This window comes from Pteropus alecto, unplaced genomic scaffold (assembly GCF_000325575.1).
Source record: "Pteropus alecto unplaced genomic scaffold, ASM32557v1 scaffold106, whole genome shotgun sequence".
In the NCBI taxonomy this organism is placed as follows: Eukaryota; Metazoa; Chordata; class Mammalia; order Chiroptera; family Pteropodidae; genus Pteropus; species Pteropus alecto.
The window spans coordinates 1452697-1472874 of NW_006442103.1; the positions used below are offsets into that span (position 1 = coordinate 1452697).

The following is a 20178-nucleotide window of genomic DNA, read 5'->3' on the forward strand; positions in this document are numbered from 1 at the left end:
GATGGGAAGGTGCTCTCCTTACCTCAGAGCATTGCAAGACTGTCTTAAGAGACAAACTAACCCCACCACCTCATTTCACAAATGAGGAGTCTGAACTTTCCCAAGGTGACAAAATCCAAATGTGTAGAGCCAGGACTTGAACCCAGGTCTTCCAAGTGTACTGAAATATGCTCCTGACCCACCCCACTATAGGCTCTTCTTGGATCTCTGCTTCACACAAAGGAGCTCACCGTCCTCAACACGGAATTAACTGAAGCAGCTTCCTCTGGAGCTGTGCTCCCTGCCTCCTAATGCTTCTATATATAGGCAGCTACCCATCCTGACCCATTTCCTTTTCTTCTGACTTCACCTTATCTACCCTACATATCTACAGCCTCCAACCCTAGAGCTTAGTGTCCCTGTTCCTGGCTCTATGGAAACGGAGATCCCTGCCTCCTTCCCGCTCTTTGTCCTTTGTGCCCTGTTCTGCACGGTAGGTTTGGCACGCCAACCCCACCTACCACTGTTACCAATGGCTCCCTCCCTTCCCCCCGAGACTTTCTGGGGAAAAAGCCAGAATAAAAACATAGAGCCTCAGTTCAGACGTTTCTGTTGAACCTTCGGCCCCAAGTCCCTTCTGGCAAGTTCTGCTGTTTTGCTATTGCTCCTACCTGATAGCCAGCCAGTGATACCCGTCTAGAAACTAAGTTTCCGTTGAGTCCTTTCTTTTCGTGCAGTTCAACGTGTATATCCTGCAGCACACGAGTGTCCTGTAACATGATCCCGTCTCTCTCACACGACTGGCAGGAGTATAAAAGATAAAGAAGTGAAACTCTTATTCTCTCTGCACCACGTAGTTAGTGAAACACCCTTTCTATTTGAGCTTCCTAATTAAGAAATGGCAGGGACCATGACCTATAGTACTGTGTATGCCCACAGAGCCTCCCGGAGTTCCCCGGACATACTTGATTGATGCATAACTAAGTGGTAAGAGAGACAACAAAGGTAGAATGCTTAAGAATAAAAAAAGAAGTGGAAAAATGAATTTTTTCAGGCTTCTAGTTTGTCTGAAATTATGTGAAAGTGAGTTAAATGCTAATGGTATATGACAACTTGTAACTTGCAAAGTATCTTCCAGAATTACATCACTGCTAAAAACCACAAACATATCTGGCTTTAGATTTGTGACAAGCTAATAGAAGTTTATAGTGATTTAGATGGAAACAATTCCACCAAGGAATCCAGACGGCATCATAAACCACAACAGAGCAGATCAAGCGGTCTATGAAGTCATTCTTTGCTGTTACCACACACTGGGACATACAACGCATTTATTATTTAATGAATGCCACACTACTGCAGAATCTTGGAAATAAAAATTTTACTTAATCAAAAATGATTTCAGCTTTCTTTCATAACTTTTCTTCAACAATGCAAAAGAATAGCAAATTTGAAAAGAAAAATGTTGGATGGTTCAACCAATCATTCTGAAATCAAGATGACCACAACCTACCACACCAAAACATGTTTTATATGCATGTCCTTCAAATATGTGGCAGCTGCTCTCCATGGGAGCTGATGAAGTGCCACGAAGGAATGAAGGAGCGATCAGTTCCAGACTGGGTCCTGCTGACAGTCTCTTCCTCTGGGCCCCAGTCTCTCACTGTGAGGCATGGAGGTCTTGGAGATTAGGAATCACCAAGGAGCCGCAGTGGCCCTACAATTGGCTCTCAAATCTGAATTGTCACAGACAAACCAGGCCGCAGCATCTCACCCCCAAGGGCTCGCAGCTACTCCTCACTTTGCCTTGAGAAGCCCCTCCTTGCCTGGAGGTCTCAGGCTTCAGGAAAATAAAAAAGTCATTTGTTCTTGATACAATTATGAGACTCTCACCCAAAAGATTTCTAAAGTCCTTTATAATAAATACTAGTTGTCCTCTTCCCAGCCTTTTACTGTATCCTTCTTTTGTCCACAGTAATCCAGTTTTTCTTTGGGTAATCCAATCCTCTCACATTCTCGGTCAGATGATTTTGGTGGAATTTCAGCTCCATCTCCTTCACCCCCAACCTTCAGCTACAACAGTAGGTCTGGGACAGCATCATTAACATTGAATAACCCTCGCCCCTGGCCAAAATGATTGGCTGAAAGATGGGGATACAATCAAATTTGAGACCATCAGACAGCTGTTTCCTGGGACTTCTAGGAAAAAGAAGCTACATCTCTCCCTCCCTCTTTCTCCTATATGCTGTAAGAGACTTTCTTCTTGCTTAAATAGTCTAGTGCAAAAAATATAAAGCTGGGATTAGGGTTAGGGTTAGGTTTTTTGCAGAAGCTCTGCATGTTTTAAGAATTCTGTGCAAATTTAACTGACACAGGGAAACTGGCTAAATTACCAGAAGGTTGAAAAAACTGTAATGTTAATCATAGTTATTTCAATTCTATCAGTTCAAAGTCTGATTCAAAGAAAGTTTAATCTAACTTGCCTTTCTTAGAGAGATGGGACATGAGATAATTAAGGTTTAGAAAGAAATTTAAGAGAGTAAGCTATGTAAAATAGTTTAGAACCATGTATACATCTATCTGGTGTACTGTTTGAAAATAACCATTTATTCACTGAAATAGCCCCATTAGGTTTTTTATTTGCAATAAATTACAGTTATTTTCTTATTCATCTATTTACTTGGAATTATCTTTCAAATTAGAGGTTTTTTTTTTTTTACCTTTACCTATAACTGAACACAGTAAAGGTCCATTATAAAAGATTAAAGTACACATATACATTAGTCACATTCTAAAAATATAATTATGTTAAACCATGGGTTGTAATACATAACTTAGGAACTGAAGCGAAACCCCACAATTGTAATTATATAGTTTACACACTTATTTCTTTTAGAAGTGCCTGAGAATTATGACAGATACAAACAAAGAAGTTGGAAGTTTCAGTAGTTACGCACAGCCTCAGTCCACTGTGTGAAGTCAGCAGGTGTCGTGTAATGGAAGCATATGTCATGTAAGAGGTACTGACTGATAAATGCTGCAATCTCCACCAGTCAGCGCTGCATACATATATACGGGCGAAGGGACGCAATTCGAAAGAACGCCTATTTACTAAAATAACAGAAAAACTAATGCACTTCCAAAATACAACTAGACTGGTCCTAAAATATTGATGTTTATGATACATGTTCGGGTTATTTAAAAAATATTTCATATCAATAGGATATTACTTCCACCGGGGCTTTTATCTCTTCTTGGCTTTGTTTCTAAAAAATAACTTCCATTGTTCTTTAATTGTAATCTTAGAAAATACAGAAAATGTTCAAAGAGAAAAACAAAAATCAACCATTATCCACATCTCAGAGATGATCTCTCTACCCTCTATGTACACCCTTCAGATCACTTAAATCCTTCCTACAACTGAAAACATTCTACAATGACCTCGAGTTTCTAAAATGGGAATAATTTGTAATTTAGCAGATTTCTTTCCCAATTTTCTGTTGCGATTCATGTCAAAACACACCCTCCATTTGTCTGTACATGTTCTGCACTTTCCAACTTCCTTACTTTTTCCCATGCTGTCTTCCTCTCTTCATATTCTCCTACCTTTTTGGAGAAGCCACCACCCTCGCCCCAACACTCTAGTCCAGAGATCTCTCCTTCCCCCACATTCAAAGCACTTGTCTTGTCTGTCTGTCTGTCTGTCTGTCTGTCTGTCTATCTATCTATCTATCTATCTATCTACTTGTGCATAACTCAAAGCAATATATATACAGGGTTTTGAAGTTCCCGATGGTACCCTCGGTTTGGCCAAACACCTGGGGCAGTTTACCATCTCCGCTGCTTTCTTAGTGCCATCTCTTTTGGAGTTAGTTCTGTGCCCCTGATCCACTCCCAACTGGTTTTCTCCAGTCCTGCTGTATACCGTGGTCTTCACACCAGAACTCTCTTCACTGCCCCCCTGAGAATTCCAAGACCAGAGCCTTCCTCCTTCTTGGGTCCCCCTTGTTTTGGTGGAGCACATCCTCTGAGAAAGGGCCTATGAGAATCAGTCTGAGGACACTGCTCTACTGTCATTCTGAATGCTTGAGGGAGTTTCAAGTGGAGGGTAAAACAGTCAGGACTTGATGATATCGCTGGGGGAAATCCTAAGTGTCTGAACCTATGGTTGTATGCTCCTGAGCAAATCAGTGTCTTCAAAGCTAATCTGCAGTCTCCTGCCTGGGGGATACAGTGTGGGATTCTGGGAACTGATTGGAAAGGAGGCCTAGGTGATGAATGTTGTGGGGACAAAGGGTAGTTATTCACTCCCCCAATCCCTCTGTTTTCAGGGCAATGTCTTACCCCATCTACAGTCTGGCTTCGTGTTCCCAAAGCTAAAACCTGTTTAGTTCAACCTTTACGGTGGGCAAATCTTGGGTTTTCAATCAGGATATGGTAGAGGGGCTGGGAATCTAACTAGTCTATAAAGTAGACTTAACCAAGAGGCCTCTTTTCAGCCCTAACCTGCACTGCCCAGTGACACTTTTATTAATTAACTCCTAAGGTTTCCAGTATTTATTCTTTTGCCTCTTCAACTGCACAAAATACTTCTCAAGACAAAAGGGCAATTTCTTTCCTTAGTTGTATTCTTTATAAAACTTAGTCCAAATTTTGCACACAGGAACTACTCCGTCAATATTCATTCAAGAAGGATTTTACTTCTGGGAAGGCAAAACTTCTAGAAAGCTGTTCTACCCATCTCAAACCAAGAAGGGCATATAAAACAGATACGGCAGTACCGCAAACTCAGCAAGGTGTTTGGTAAATAGTCTAAATAAAAACACTATACTAGGTGGAAAGACTGCTCTAAAGCCATGTAGTGCCTTTTCAAACTCTGGGGATGAAAACCATCCCTGGCAAGGATAGATGATGTTTCTAAAAAAGAACTGGAGACAACTCTCATCTTTCCCATGCCAGATCAGTCTTTAAATATGCTAGAAATCTCCACTCTATCAGCCATTCTAAAGTCCGCCCTCTCCGGCCTCTGCGGAGAAGGCAGGTCCCAACAGCTCAATGTTCAGCAGTGCACTGCCACCTGGTGGCAGCATAGGGGGATGACATGGGCTGGGGAGGCAGCAGAGGAGAGTACATTAATATAAGTCCTTCAACTTCTGGAAGGACTCTGCAGGATTTCTGAAGCAAGAAGGACCTTTTGAGTTGGGAGAGGGAGAGGGAGAGAGAGTGGGAGAGGGGAGGGAGAAGAAAAAGGGAGAGGAAAAGAGGAGAGAAAAAAAGGGAGAGGACTTAGGAAATTGTTTAGAATCTTTGCAGGGAGGGCCAGGTTGTGTGTGGGTTCCTGCAGCCACTGCAGAGGCTACCGCTCATTTGGGTGGTATGAAATATTATTTATAAAGACACTTGGAGACAGGGGTGCTCCCAAAGTCAGTGATGGCAATTCCATTCTTATAACTGCTCAGACCAAAAGCTTTGACGTTCTCCTTGACTTCTCTCTTTTGTTTCCATCCCACATCCAATCTGTCAGGAAATTCTGTTAAATCTACTTTCAAAAAAATATCCAGAATCCAATTATTTCCCCATATTCCTATCCCTGCTGGTGCAAGTCATACTATCTCTTGCTTGGATTGCTTCAACAGCCTCCTAACTGGTCTCCCCAGCCTTCACCTTGTCCCCTACAATCTATCTGCAACAAAGCAACCAGATCGATCTGTTTAAAACAGCAGTGAGACCATGTCACTCCTCTGAGCAAAATCATTCAATAGCGCCCTACTTACTTTCCTCCTTACAATGGCCTCCGAGGCCCTGTACAGCCATACCTCAGAGATATTGTGGGTTTGGTTCCAAACCACTGCAATAAAGTGATATCACAATAAAGCAAGTTGTAATCTTTTTGCTGGTGGAGGGTCTTGCTTTCGATTTGTAAAAACACAACATTTAAGTGCAATAAGCCAGGTATGCCTGCATCATCTGGCCCCTGCCCACCCCCCATCTCTCTAGCGCCTCTCCCTCCTCTCACTCTGCTCCAGCCACCAGGACGCTCAGCTACTCCTCCAACAGTCGGAATGCCCCACTCTGGCTTTTCCAGAGACAATACTCCCTGACTGAAACACTCTTCTCCCAGGGTCCCCATCTTCTTCAAGGCCCTATGGGCAACTGCAACATTTTCCTCATCAGAATTCCCAACCCTCCATGCCTGTGTGATCTTCCCATAGCATAGATCACCTGCTAAAGAGCTTTATGATTTTCTTATTCACTATGTCTAGTATTAGTGTCTTTCTGATCCAATCGAGTTGAGTAAGCTCAAGCTTACTCATGATGCAGGAATTTTTTTGGTCTGTTCTGTTCATTGGTGTATCTCAACTGCCTATAATATACTGGGCAAACGGAAAGCAAATATTTATTGTTGAATGAACAAAGTTTAAAAAAAAAAGGGAATTCTGATTGCTATTGCACTATAAATTTGGGAAAACTGAAAATACTTACACATTTTTATATATCAGAAACACGTTTCTATATTTATTCACATCATATGTCTCTCAGTAACATTTAACTATTGGGTCCATACTGATAATCTCTCCTTTTTTTCAAGATCCTTTCCCAGTGTTTAATGTTTCAGGGATCCTTTCTCATTATCTTTTCTATGGCATATAAGAATATTAGCAAGTTCTGTATATTCAGCTTACAGTTGGCATCTTCCTGAACTTCTCTTATTTGATATTTAGTTGATTTTTTGTTTCTAGATAAAATTATAGAATACATTACTTTATTTCTTCTTTTTCAACATTTATACCTCTTATTTCATGTTAGGTGGAGGGTCAAAACAAAAAATGGTATGACTAATGGCAAATATTCTTATTTTGCTTCTGATTTTAGAGAGAAAGAATGCCTCTAATGGACATTGGCTCTTGGCTCCAAACACACTTTTTCATATTAAGGAAACCACTGAAAATGTTATAATATTGTGTTATTTGTGCAATGAAATGTCTTGGAGAGATAACTGTGGGCAGACAAGAAGACCTGAGTCCAAAGCAACTGCAGCACATATAGGGTTTGCATGTACCAGGCACTCGGTATTGCTGGCATGAGCAAACTACGGCAAAATATGAACTCTAGAGGGCACAGGAGGTTTTGTTGACTAACCAGGACAAGAACAGTTTGGGACATGTATTACATTTGTCTGTAACTCCCAAGATATTTATACTCTTTTATGTTTACTACATTTACTTCAAAACAGGAATTCAGTCAACGATCCAGCAGAATGCATGGGTCTGCATGCTCTTTAATGTTAGTCAGTTACTTAACTTGGGCTTTTTGGGTTATTATTATTATTATTATTTTTAAATTTATTTAAATTAGTTTCAAGTAAACTGTACATTGGTTAGACATCTATATAGTTCGGAAAACAATCCTCCCCATTGCTCCCTCCCTCCCCTGACCCTCCACCTAGCCGATGTATTAATGCTAACTGCATTCCCTATGCCGTGCTCCCCATCCCCGTGACCATCCATCAGCTACTAATTTGTACTTCTTTAACCCTTCACCCCATTCTCCCAGCTCCCCAAACCCCGCTCCCCTCTGTCCATCATCAAATTGTCCACTATATTTGTGAGTCTGTTTTTGATTCGTTTGTTCTTTTTATTCCTTAGATTCTGCATATAAGTGAAATCGCATAGTGTTTATTTTTTTCCGGTCTGATTTAAATACCTTCTAGGTCCATTGAAGTAATATCTTTTTCCATCCCCTTCCTTTTCATATGTAGGGGTCTTGTTTTCTTATCCTTTCAGCCACTCTATCTTTTGGTTGGAGGACTTAATTCTTTTCCATTTGAGGTACTTATTGATAGGAATGTAGTTGTTAGCATTCTTTATTCCTGTTTTTTGATACGTGTTTTTTCTTCTTAAAGAATTTTTGTCTAGGAAGCTCTTTATCTGTTCTGCAACTTTAAATAATAATTTTGCTGGATAAATTATTCTTGGTTGTAGATCCTGGGTCTTCATCCTGTTGAATATTTTTTCCCAAGCCTTTCTGTCCTGCATAGTTTCTTTTGAGAAATCAGCTGCCACTCTTATGAGTGTTCCCTTTTAAGTAATTATCTGTTTTTCTCTTGCTGCTTTTAATATTCTTTCTTTGTATTTAACTTTTGGCATTTTAATTATGTGTCTTGGTGTGGGCCTCTTTGGATCCCTGATTTTTGGAATTCTCTGAGCTTCCAGGGTTTTATGTCCACTTCCTTCACCAGGTTAGGGAAGTTTTCCATCATTATTTCTTCAAACAGCTAGCTGTTCAAGATCTTGATTTTCTTCAGTTACGCTAATCAAATGGATATTTGGACCCTTAATAGTGTCCCATATCTTCCTTAAATTATTTTTATAGTCTTAGCATCTTATCTCTTGCGATTCTGATTGTGTGTCTTTGGCTTTACTGTCCTCTAGGTAGGGCATTTGATTCTTTTCTTTATTCATTTTGTTTATTCAATATACTTCTCATCTCAGTTACTGTGTTCTTTATTTCAGACTAGTTCCCTTTTATAATTTCCATTTCCATTTTTATGTTTTTTTTTTATCTCTTTGTTGAATTTATCTACACTTCTCAAAAGTTCATTGAGTATCTTTATAACCAGTGTTCTGAACTCTGCATCTGTTAGATTACTTGACTCCATTATATCTGGATCTCTGTTCTCTTCTCTCATATGGTTTCTGTTCTTAGTCTTCTCATTTTGGCTGTCTTTCCGTGTGTGTTTCTATGTAGTAAGAAAAGCTCCTAAGTCTCCCAGTCTTATTGGTGTGGATTTGTGAAGTAGGTGTCCAGTGGCACAGTCCTGAGAGGGATTCAGCTGCAGGCCAAATTTAGCTCAAGCCTCTGCCTCTTCGAGACCACCTTCAGCAAGCAATCCACAGACGCTGTGCTTATAAGTGCCTCAAAAGGCCACATCAGAAACCGAGGCCAGCTGCCACCAGTGTGAATCTTGGTGCTGCTCAGCAAGGAACACCTGACTCGCTGAGGATATACCTGGATGTGGCTTGGGTGGGGCCCGAGTTGGGATAGGCGGGGGTTCAGGGAATCCTCTGGGCAGAGCGACCTCTGTTATCCAGCTTGATGACATAACGGCTATGGCGGTGCTGTGTCCGTGCACTGGTATGGGGGAGGACTCAACAGGGAACAACGGATATTGCCAGCACTTGCATACAGAGTGGGTCTCTCCTCAGCCCTCAATCTGACAATGTCTCCCTGTAAGTCCCTGGTGCCTCCAGCGCACAGCCAAACCGGTACAGGTGCTCAGAGCAAGCAGGTCTGTCACTGTGAAAATCCGCTTGCAGATGCGGTCCCTTGAAGAGGCGTCTGCTGCTGCCGCAGCCTCCGTCTCACTCAGCCTCTGGAGACCCAGCAGCCCTGCGTCCTTGCCCCATCCTACCTTCTGGTGTTGCAGGGTGATTTCTTGGATTTCTTTCTAATTGTACGGCTTGTTCATCTAGATCCAAGGCGATTTTTCCTTGCTGCTGCTCCTTGTTTCCATCACAACTTTGATTTGGTCACAGAGCCTCTATCATCTACGCCATATTTTTCCTCCTCCTGGGCTTTTTGGTTTTTAACTTTTTTTTCTAATCAAAGTTACATTTACACTTATTGTAAAGTTATAAGAATGTGTATAAGTACAGAAATGTTTACTGTGGTATTCAGTGAAAAACTGAAAAGGGCAATAGGGAAATGGTACATCAATACTATAGACTACTATGCAATTATTAAAGGTATAGGGCAGACCTATAATGTACCAACACGGGAAGCTATCAGGTATAGTTAAATGAAAAAAGCTGGTAACAACAAAGTTCGATGAGATTTATAAACTAGCCATATCCTGTCCCCCAGCTTACATAGTGATGTGTATGTATGTGCACATAATTCATAATATTTCAGGTACATGTATAACAGGAGGGAAAAAGTTATAGCAGCAGAAAATAACTCAAGTAGATATAATGTTTACCTCGAGGGAGTGGGATTGGGGTGGTGATAGGGAACTCCCACTTTGTAGTTTGTATACTTCTTTACTATTCAAAGTTTTTAAATTAAAGAACAACAAAAAAATGGAAAGAAAAGAGTAAAGAAACAAATATAGGTACTTACAATCCTGTCACAGTTAATCCTGGGGCATATTCGATAAAGATTTGCTGAAATATCCACATAAACATAGTATCTTCTACAGAACTGGTACTCATTTAGTATTTTTTGAATAAATAAACAATCTTCCTTGGTAAAACATTATAGAGTAGTGGTGAAGAAATTTTCGTAAAGAAATTTTTGACCCTTCAAATCTGTTTTCAGCAACTTCTATTGCTGTACATATGAAGCAAGCCCATTCTTTAATGCTTACATGCAATATAAAAAATGTTTTACTTGAGCATCATTGAGCTTTTTACTTTAGTGATATGATCTAAAGGTGCCGACCTGTGCTGTAAGAGGAGTTATAAGGAGTAATGATCGTCAAGGGAGGTGGTTAACAGATAAGGCTGAGACTGGGTAGCAAGTGAAAGGATGACCCAATACCCACAGTGCACTGCCCTGAGTCTCATTTCCTTCCAGGTCTCGCAGGGGGACGTTCCTGCTGGAACACAGGCAATGAGAGGACTGCTGCTCTCCAGGAAAAAAGCTCTGGTTTGATTTTTCACTTACCATCACATAATATAGCTCTGGTAATCGGTTTTCTTTAGAGAGGTTACTGTTCAATTTTCTGAAAGATATTACTTTAGCTACTCTTTACTTTAGAACTAATCCCAAGGGAAATTACATTTCCTTTAGAAGGTTTTTCAAGATATTTTTTCATATAAGTAATTTCACAGCTAAACATTCGTTTTTGCTGTTTTGTTTGTTTTTTGTTTAGGTTTTTGCTACTTACTTTTCTAATCTCACTTGCTTTATTCGAGGTTGAGATGTTTCTCCCAAGGGAAGCCTGTTTCTCTTAAGGAGCTAGTGAAACTACTCAGAAAAACATCGGCTAACAGTAAGAGTTTAAAATTACACAGGAATAATGATTTCTTTTCATTCTCGTGTGCTGATAAAGTGAATTACATAGCTGAAAATTTTAAACACCATTAAAAGATTACACTGAATCTTAGGAATCCGGAGTAATTTTAATGGAGTTTCTGCAACAAAAGTAGGTCATCTCTACTACATTATTAATATTACATTATTAATATAAAATTTAGCTTAAAACCTGCTGTATATTTACATCTAGCATAAATGGGTAAATACCAGCATCTAAATATTTTTTCTACAAAGTAGCAAAAAACATTTAGAAATTTACTGAATAATTCCATATAGAGATGTTATAAACCAAACCAAAGAAAGTTTCTATGTTACGTGGGTCTGCTCAAAGCAATTCACAACTGGTAATTAGTATTTCTGATTTCTAGAAGAATAGCCTTGTGTTGACAATGTGGGTTTGGGCTTCTCATCAGAACCAGGTGTGAATCAGTGTACTTTTATTCTTCAAGTGCTCCGAGTGATATGGACAAGACACCTCCTTGCCCAGGTACAGAATGCCATTACTGTTAATGCTCTAAAATGGTACAGATTTCCTGGTTCACTTAAGAAGTCTAAAAAAATTAAACCATAAAGAGAGGCAAAGCCCTTAACCACAGGAGTATTATCTATAGCTAGAAAATTACTGTTGGTACAGTTACATCAGAAAAGAAAAAGTGAGGAAAATTGTGTGGATAGGGTGGGAGGCTATTTATACAAATAGTCCAGAATAAGCATTTACACAGACGATACATGAAAACTCTGACTTTCACTAGAATATGAATTTGAGTTTGGTTTTGGTAGGTGACATAAACCAAACTGAAAACTCACCTTCCATAAACAAATTAAAGTACTGTAAGAAATATAACAAAATATTTTTTCTGAACTTGGAAGAAGGGAAATCCCTACTTGCTAGAAGCAAGAAGAAAATGAAAAGGGAGCAGATAGCCTGTGACACTGAGGTCTGGGGAGGAAGACATGCCAGCAATTTAGGGCTGGGGTTTGATTATCCCTGCAGGTTCAGAAGGAGAGGCTGGCAGCTGATGTTCCCACAACAACAACAGCTCCCCTATACTGGAAAGTTAGAATGCTTTGGAGCTCAGTTCTTAGTCCTCTTTTATTTTTTAACTGTACTCAACCCCTGGGTGATCTCGTCTAGTTTCTTATTTTAAGTGTAAACACAGATGACTCCAAAATTTATATCCCAGACCAGACTTTCCTCTTTAACTTCAGATTCACAGATCCAACGACACACAGTCAACATCTTAACTTGTAGGTTTACAGACATCCCACACTGACTCCCCTGATCCCTCATGTAATCTTCCCCATGTAAATAAATGACAACTCCATTTTTCTGGTAGCTCAGGCCAAAAATCTGGACATCGTCCTCCATTCCTCATCTTCTCCCCACACCCACATCTTATTTGCCAGTAAATCCTTTTAGTTCTACCTGAATCTGACTACTTCCCAGAATCCGACTAAATTCCCCATTGCCATCCTGGTCCATGCCACACTGGTCTTTCATTTGAGTAATGGCAACAGCCTCCAAACTCCTTTACTGGCTTCTGCCCTTTTCCCTTTTAGTTTATTCAGCAGCCAAAATGATCCCGTTAAAATATAAGTCAGATCACATCACTCCTCCATCTAAAACTTCCCAATGGCTCCCCATTTCACCTATAGAGAAAAGAATCTGAGACTGAGAATGGACCACAAGGCCTTAAAAAATCTGACCCCAACATCCTTACCTTGACCTCTATGGCCTTATAACCTACTCAGTTCTCCCTCGCTTACTTTGCTTTGGCCACACTGACCTCCCTACTATTTCACAAAATGCCAGGCACAGACCCACATCAGGCCCACATCCAGACACATCATCATTAAAATGCCAAAGGTTAAAGATAAAGATAAAATCTTAAAAAGCAGCAAGAGAAAAGCAGTTAGTTACCTACCGGGGTGCTCCCAAAAGACTGGTAGCTGATTTCTCAACAGAAACTTGCAGGCCAGAAGGGATTGGCATGAAATATTCAAACTGATAAAAATGAAAACCCTACAGCCAAGATCCTTCTACTCAGCAAAGCAATCATTTAGAATTAAAGGACAGATAAAGACATTCCCAGACAAGAAAAAACTAAAGGAGTTCATAACCACCAAACCAGTATTACAAGAAATGTTAGAGGGACTTATATAAGAAAAAGAAAAAAAGTTCAAAAACATGAAAAATAAAAAGCAGTAATTACATATCTATCAATAATTGCTTTAAATGTAAATGGATTAAATGCTCCAATCAAAAGACAGAGTGGTTAAACGGACAAAAAAAAAAACAAAAAAAAAAACAAAAAAACCCCAAAAAACCCTTGCAGATGATGCCTACAAGAAACTCACTTCAGATCAAAAGACACACAGAGACTGAAAGTAAAGGTCTGGAAAAAGATATTTCCTGAAAATGGAAACAAAATAAAAAGTTGAGATAGTAATACTTTTACCACATGAAACAGACTTTAAAACAAAGGCTATAAGAGACAAAGAAAGACCCAGTGTTCCCACCTCTGGGCACTTACCTGAAGAAACCCAAAACGTTAGTTTAAAGGGACATGTGAATCCATATGTTCATTGCAGCATTATTTACAATAGCCAAGATATGAATGCAACCTGGGTGTCCATTAATGGATGAATGGATAAAGAAGAGATGGTATACATATACAATGGAATATTACTCAGCCATAAAAAAAAAAAAAAAAAAAAGAATTAAATCTTGCCATCTGCAACAACATGGATGGACCTAGAGGGTATTGTGCTGAGTGGAGTCAGACAGAGAAAGACAAATGCCATATGATTTCACTTACACATAGAATCTATAGAACAAAATAAATGAACAAACAAAATGGAAACAAACTTATAGATACAGAGAGCATTTTGATGGTTGCTAGATGGAAAGGGGGTTGAGGGGATGGGTGAAAAAGGTGAAGGGATTAAGAAGTACAAAAGAGTCATGAGGTTGTCAAGTATAGCATAGCAAATATAGTCAATAATAATGTAGTAACTATGTATGGTGTCATATGGGTGCAAGATTTATCAGGGTGATCATTTTGAAAGTTACATAAATACTTAATCACCATATTTTACACTGAAACTAACATAATATTGTAGGTCAACTGTAATTGAAAAATAAAAAATTGTTTTTAAAAAACAGAAAAAATATGCAGAATACAATCACAGGAAGGGTAAAATCAACACATATCTGCCAGCAAACAAATCAGGGAAAGAATAAATCACTTATAAACCTTCCATGAAATAACTAATAAAAGATATACTTCTGAAAGAAAGACATTGAATTCAAAAGGAAGGAGTAATGAGGGTAAGCAAAAAAACGTTATGTAAATCTAAATAAGCACTGACTATATAAAACCATAGTAGTAATAAGTAATTCAGATGGTATAAAAACAAGGTAGAACCCAAATATTGAACAATAATATATAAGATGGAAAGTGATGATCACAGTTAAGAACATTCTAAAACCTCATTTTTCAGTAGGAAGATGGAGATATTAAGTTTTTGATTTTAAGTTAAGTATCCATGTTAACAATTTAAGGATAATGTCTAAGAAAACAGAATAATTTTAATTCCAGGAAAAGGAAAAAAGGTAGGATAAAGAAGGCTCAATTAATCCAAAAAGAAGACAGAAAAGAGGGAAAAAAATTCAAAGGAAAAAATATGGTAAATAGAATCAAATAAAATAGTAAAAATAAATCTAATACATTAGTAACCACAATAAATGTACATGAACCAAACATGCTAGTTAAAAGATAATGATTTATGGTTCTAAATTTAAAAAATCATGCTGTACGTCATTTATAAAAGACACACCTAAAACTCAATGACACACCAAAAAGTAAAAATATAAAGATGGAAGAAGATATAACGTGCATACAGTACAGCACATATAGGTGTAGGTTCTCCTCAAACTGATGTATTGATTTAATTTAATTAAAATAAAATTACAACAGGGCTCTTTGTGAACCTGTCAAAGCTAATTCAAAAACCCAAATGAAAAAGAAAGAATTATGACACTTCTGAGGAGTAAGACTAAGGGAGCTTGATATTAGCTCAGAGATAGACAAATGAACCAGCTAACAAAGAAGAAACCTGATGTAACGAGCATTTGATAAACGCTGCTGGGCCAATACTGGTGGCTGCTGTACTAGACAGAGCAGATCTAGATTGTTTGTATTTGTGGATGATAAGGGCTCTGCTAGCAAATGTATTGATCACCACTGATTTCTTCAGTAAGACCCTCTCTCTCCAGTGTTGTGAGCTCCATGGAAAGTACAGTGGATAAGCTGTCGAGGGGCTGTAGGTACAGCTTCCCTAAGCTGGAGTGTAGAAACAGGACTAAGTGGAGTCCACCTTTTAGCAAGGCATGGTGGGAAGGTGTCTCTCCACCATGCCTCCTCTCTCCGAACTGTGGCACACTGGGGTGGCCAGCAGAAAGGAAAACAAGCATGTTCATACTACTACCCTCAGTGGCTCTCCTCTGCATCTCTGCAGGAACTCTTACCACCTTCACATTCATGAGGAGACAACCTTTCAGGAACAGGGTAGAGTTTTTATTTCTCTAACAGGAGTGGCATTGCCCCAGCAGTAAATTAACTAATGGAAGAAGGAACTAAAACAGAGATGCTTGACCTACACTGTGGTGCCACTTGGATAATAAGAAAAAAAAAATGGCACTTAAAAAGCCCCAAATCTTTGCCTTTCTCATTAAAGTGAATCAAACCCAACTTACTGGGTTCCAAAGTGGCACTGATCCACACTACATAACAATCGTCCAGATGTTTCACTCAACCATGAAGTAATTCAGCAAATAAACAATACACATGGACTAGGAGGGAAATAGTATGTATGCTGAATTAAAACTGGAGCCTTCAAATTGGATACAATTGCAGACTAATTATTGAACCAAAACGAAGACATCTGTTTGTTATGTTGGAAACAATAAAAATTTTGTAATTATCTGACCTTTATATCACAGCTAAATTACAATACAATTTATATCCCTTGTGTGAAAAATCATCATGTTCTCCAAATTTTCCACCAATTCTAATACACGCTCTAAGATAAGAGATTTTTAGTTTCTGATGTCTTGGATAAGGATTCCTAAAGTATTCTCTTTTCACTTAATTTTTTGACTTGGAAAAGAATGCACAAAAGAAGCAGAGAGGCCTGTGCAGAAAAAGCACAGCCTTTGGAGAAAACACGTTTAGGTAAGTGCCATATATTTGGTAGGGCCATGGCTGATTACACCTCTAAGCCTCAGTTTTCTCATTTATAAAATGAAGATACTATTATCTGTCTCACACATTACTGGAAGGATCAATTACTGGCACACATGAATGAATAGTGTCCTCCAAAAACCTGTGGCCACCTGGAGCCTATGAACGTGGCCTTGTTTGGACATAGGGTCTTGTAGATGTGGCCAAGTCAGGTGGGCCTGAAATCCAACAACTGGTGTCCTTATGAGAAGAGCATGTGAAGACAGACACAAGAACGGCCCTGTGACCATAGAGGCAGAGATTAGAACGATGCTGCTACAACCCAAGGAAGGCCAAGGACTACCTTCAACTGTCAGAAGCTAAGAAGAGGCAAGGGAGAATTCTCCCCTAGAGTCTTCAGAGAGACCATGGCCCTGCTGACACCTTGATATCACACTTCTGCTCTCCAGGACTGTGAGAAAATAAATTTCCGTTGTCTTAAGCTATCTAGTTTGCAGTGCTTTGTTACAGGAGCCCTAGGAAACTAATACAGTATTGATTCCTAAAACAGAAATGAAGTATTTAGCTTATCTTCTACATAGAAAAAATACCATGCATTTTGCTCTGGCTGAATAATAGAAGCAGATTCTGATCCTGTCTGACATGGCCTCTTCAAGAATACATTTCAATTGTGTTTTAGTCGGGGATCATGTTTACAAGTGATCACGACTCAACTAAAACAAGCTTCAAACGGTTAGAAGGAGCAGGAGGAGGAAAGTGGGGCAGGGTAGTGGAGAGGGGCTATGTAGTGAATCCTGCTTTCCAAGAAAGATAAGAACCGCCAAGCCAGTACCCACACAAATGTGGTTGGATCTCTGCAGTCACTGAAAGCAAGACTTACCAAATGGTTTCTTATTTTATTCTTCCTGTGTATTAACTTCATTCTTTTCTCTATCTGCAGTCTGTCTTTATCCACCACATGAAAATATGACTACCAGAAACTCTCAAGTTTTATCTTTTACGGAGTTTGCCCCTGAAGAAAGACTGCCTTCATTCCTAGTTCCCCAAGCCCAAAAAGCCCAGAGAAACACTTTGAGTGGCCTGAGCTAGGTCGCTAGGTCACTGAACGACCTGTTGCATCCCCACGGTGGGGCACGTACCAGAGAGAAGGATGGATGAAGACAAGCTACATAAAGAGCAGCTCTTGAAAAAGAAATAGTTTCACTTTTTTCTTTTACTCCAAAGTCTAACTAAAATGCTAAAAGGAAGTCAGCAAGCAAGGACAGAGAAGTAATTTTAAAAACATACGAATACGATTTGAATAGGAGGTAGTTATAGATAAATCAAATTATCAATAAATGTAAGACACTGATAAAGAACTTAAACAGCCAAAGGCACATAACTGGATGCTTTATGCATGTTTTCACAGTTGGAATTAACTAAAAAATAATTTCCACTATTTAAAGAATAAAAGAGGGATTCTGGGAAACATGGTGGAGTGAAAGACTTCCTCAGATCTCTCCCCTTGAAACAACAATAAGCTGAACATCTAAAACTCAACAAAAAACACCCAAACCACACACCAGCACGTCTAAGCGTGGGATCTACGCATAAGAGCTACCACAGGGCAGAACCCCAGTTGGGCAGTAGATTGGGAGAAACAAAGAAGCTGCCTCTCCCAGCAGCTGGAGCTCCCTGCAGGAGGAGGGAGAGGGGAGAAGGTGCGGTGAGTTCCCTGGACAGCACTGCCTGGGAAAGCTGTGAGCTCCCCATGGCCAGCCAGCAGCAGGGCCCAGTCATCAGGGCTGAAGGCAGAGAAGCGGGACAGCAGAAAAAGTTGATATTTACCGGCTGCGGTTGCAAAACTGAGGCTGAGCTGCAGCCCTCGACTCCCAACCCAGAGGGCCCCTCCCCCATACTCTCCAAGACTGGACACTGCAGAGCCCCTGGGGAATCTGAGCAAAGGCTGCCCAGACTGAAGCTACCTCTCCCAGGCTCTGGAGCTCCCTGCAGGAGGAGAGGGAGGGGAAAGGTGCGGTGACTTCCCTGAACAGCCATGCCTGGAAGTGCTGTGACTTCCATGCAGCCTGCAGCAGCAGGGCCCAGTCATCAGGGCAGAAAGCAGAGAAGCAAGACAGGACCGCAGAGAAACAGTTGATTTTTACCGGCTGCAGTTACAAAACTGAGGCTGAGTCGCAGCCCCCAACCCTCAATCCAGAGGTCTTCTCCCCCATACCCTCCGAGACTAATCACCACGAAGCCCCAGGGGAATCTGAGCAAACACTGTTGCTGACAATGACAGGGACTGAAACTGAGGGTAGCGAGCGTGATTAAATATCTACAAGAAATGAAAAAAGGCATTATTTAGGCTTTATATAAAGCAGGGATCCAAGAGGCTTAGACACCACCTACTGAAAACCAAAAGAAAAACACCTTATTTGCAACAGGCTAGGGACCATTATATAATAAATCTTATTCCTGGAAAAACAGTAAGACATACTTCTATTAATGCCCAGGCACAGAAATAGTCCATTAAACACCATGAACAACCAAGGTGACAAGGCATCTCAGGAAGAAAGAGAAAAATCTCCAGATAATATGCCTACAGACAGAGAAATATGTGACTTAAATTCAGGATGGTACTTCTGAAAAACAAGCTTACAGACATAGAAATATGCGATTTAAATGACAGAGAATTCAGGATGGTACTTCTGAAAAACTCAATGAGATCCAAAATAATTCACATCAACAATTCCAGGAATTGAAAAAACATTCAGCAGAATGAGCTTTTTAGCAAAGAAATTGAAACCAACAAAAACAACCAAATAGAACTTCTGGAGATAAAAAACACATGATATTGCAAGAGCTGAAAAATGAAATAGCAAGTTTGGGAAATAGAGCTGACCAAATGGAGGAAAGGATCAATGATATCAAAGACAGAAATCTAGGAATAAATCAGAGGAAGAAGAGAGAAACCAAAGAATGAAAAATAATTAAAGAGAAACACAAGAACTAACTGATAATTTCAGGAGAGGAAACATTAGAATAATGGGCATTATCAAAGGAGAGGAAAAGGAGCAGGGTCTAGAAAGCATTTTCAGACAAATAGTGGATGAGAATTTCCCAAATCTAAGGAATGAGCTGGAGCTTGGAATTCAAGAAGTCAACAGAATACCCAATGATCTCAACCCAAAAAGGCCTTCTCCAAGACACATTATATTAAAGTTATCAAAAATCAGCGACAAAGATAGAATTCTCAAGGTGGCCAGAGAGAAAAAACGGTAACATATAAAGGAAAATGCTTTAGATTATCATCGGATTTCTTAGAGCAAACCTTACAAGCCAGAAAGGAATGGAATCAAATATTTGAACTATTAAGTGAAAGGAACTACCAGCCTAGAATAATGTATCCAGCTAAGCTCTCCTTCTAGATATGAAGGAGAAATTAAGACCTTTCCAGAGAGAATTCTCCACTATGAGGCCTACACTACAGGAAATACTGAAAGGGTTAAGCTCACCTAAAACAAAATGACAAAAAAAAAAACCACAAAAATATAATTAGGAGTAACGTGACTATCAGCCAAACATAAGAGGAGGAGTGCAATCCTTACTAAGAACAAGGCATTATAAGCTTAAATAATAAGAAGAGAATTGCTATAGCAAAATAGTAATGAACATTCAGCATACATAGGGACAAATTGAGATAACAATGACTGAAAAGAGGATTCAAAGATCCAAATTCGCAAAGGGGAATGGAGTTAAGGCATATGCAGAAGAAAAGGGACAACTGTATGTGTGTGTGTGTGTGTGTGTGTGTGATATGATTAAATATCTGGAGAGGTAAAAACAGGAATAGAATAGAAAAACGTAGTTAGAAGAAGCCTGTGTGAAACTGACATTCGAGCAGGGATCTAAGACAATAAGAAGTTCGGGGGCA

At 39.6% G+C, this 20178-nt stretch overlaps 1 protein-coding gene across 4 annotated transcripts in view; it reads right to left on the minus strand.

The window, feature by feature from the left end:
- The window catches only part of ALG14 (ALG14, UDP-N-acetylglucosaminyltransferase subunit), an 83092-nt gene that overhangs the window by 55101 nt on the left and 7813 nt on the right, over positions 1-20178 (minus strand). For 2 of the 4 annotated variants that reach the window (XM_015595460.2, XM_025052228.1), the window contains exon 3: positions 651-779. The exons of the other annotated variants lie outside the window; for them this stretch is intronic. In XM_015595460.2, coding sequence (XP_015450946.1) covers positions 651-779 — 129 coding nt within the window. The remainder of the gene's footprint in view (positions 1-650; positions 780-20178) is intronic. 4 annotated transcript variants of the gene reach the window in all.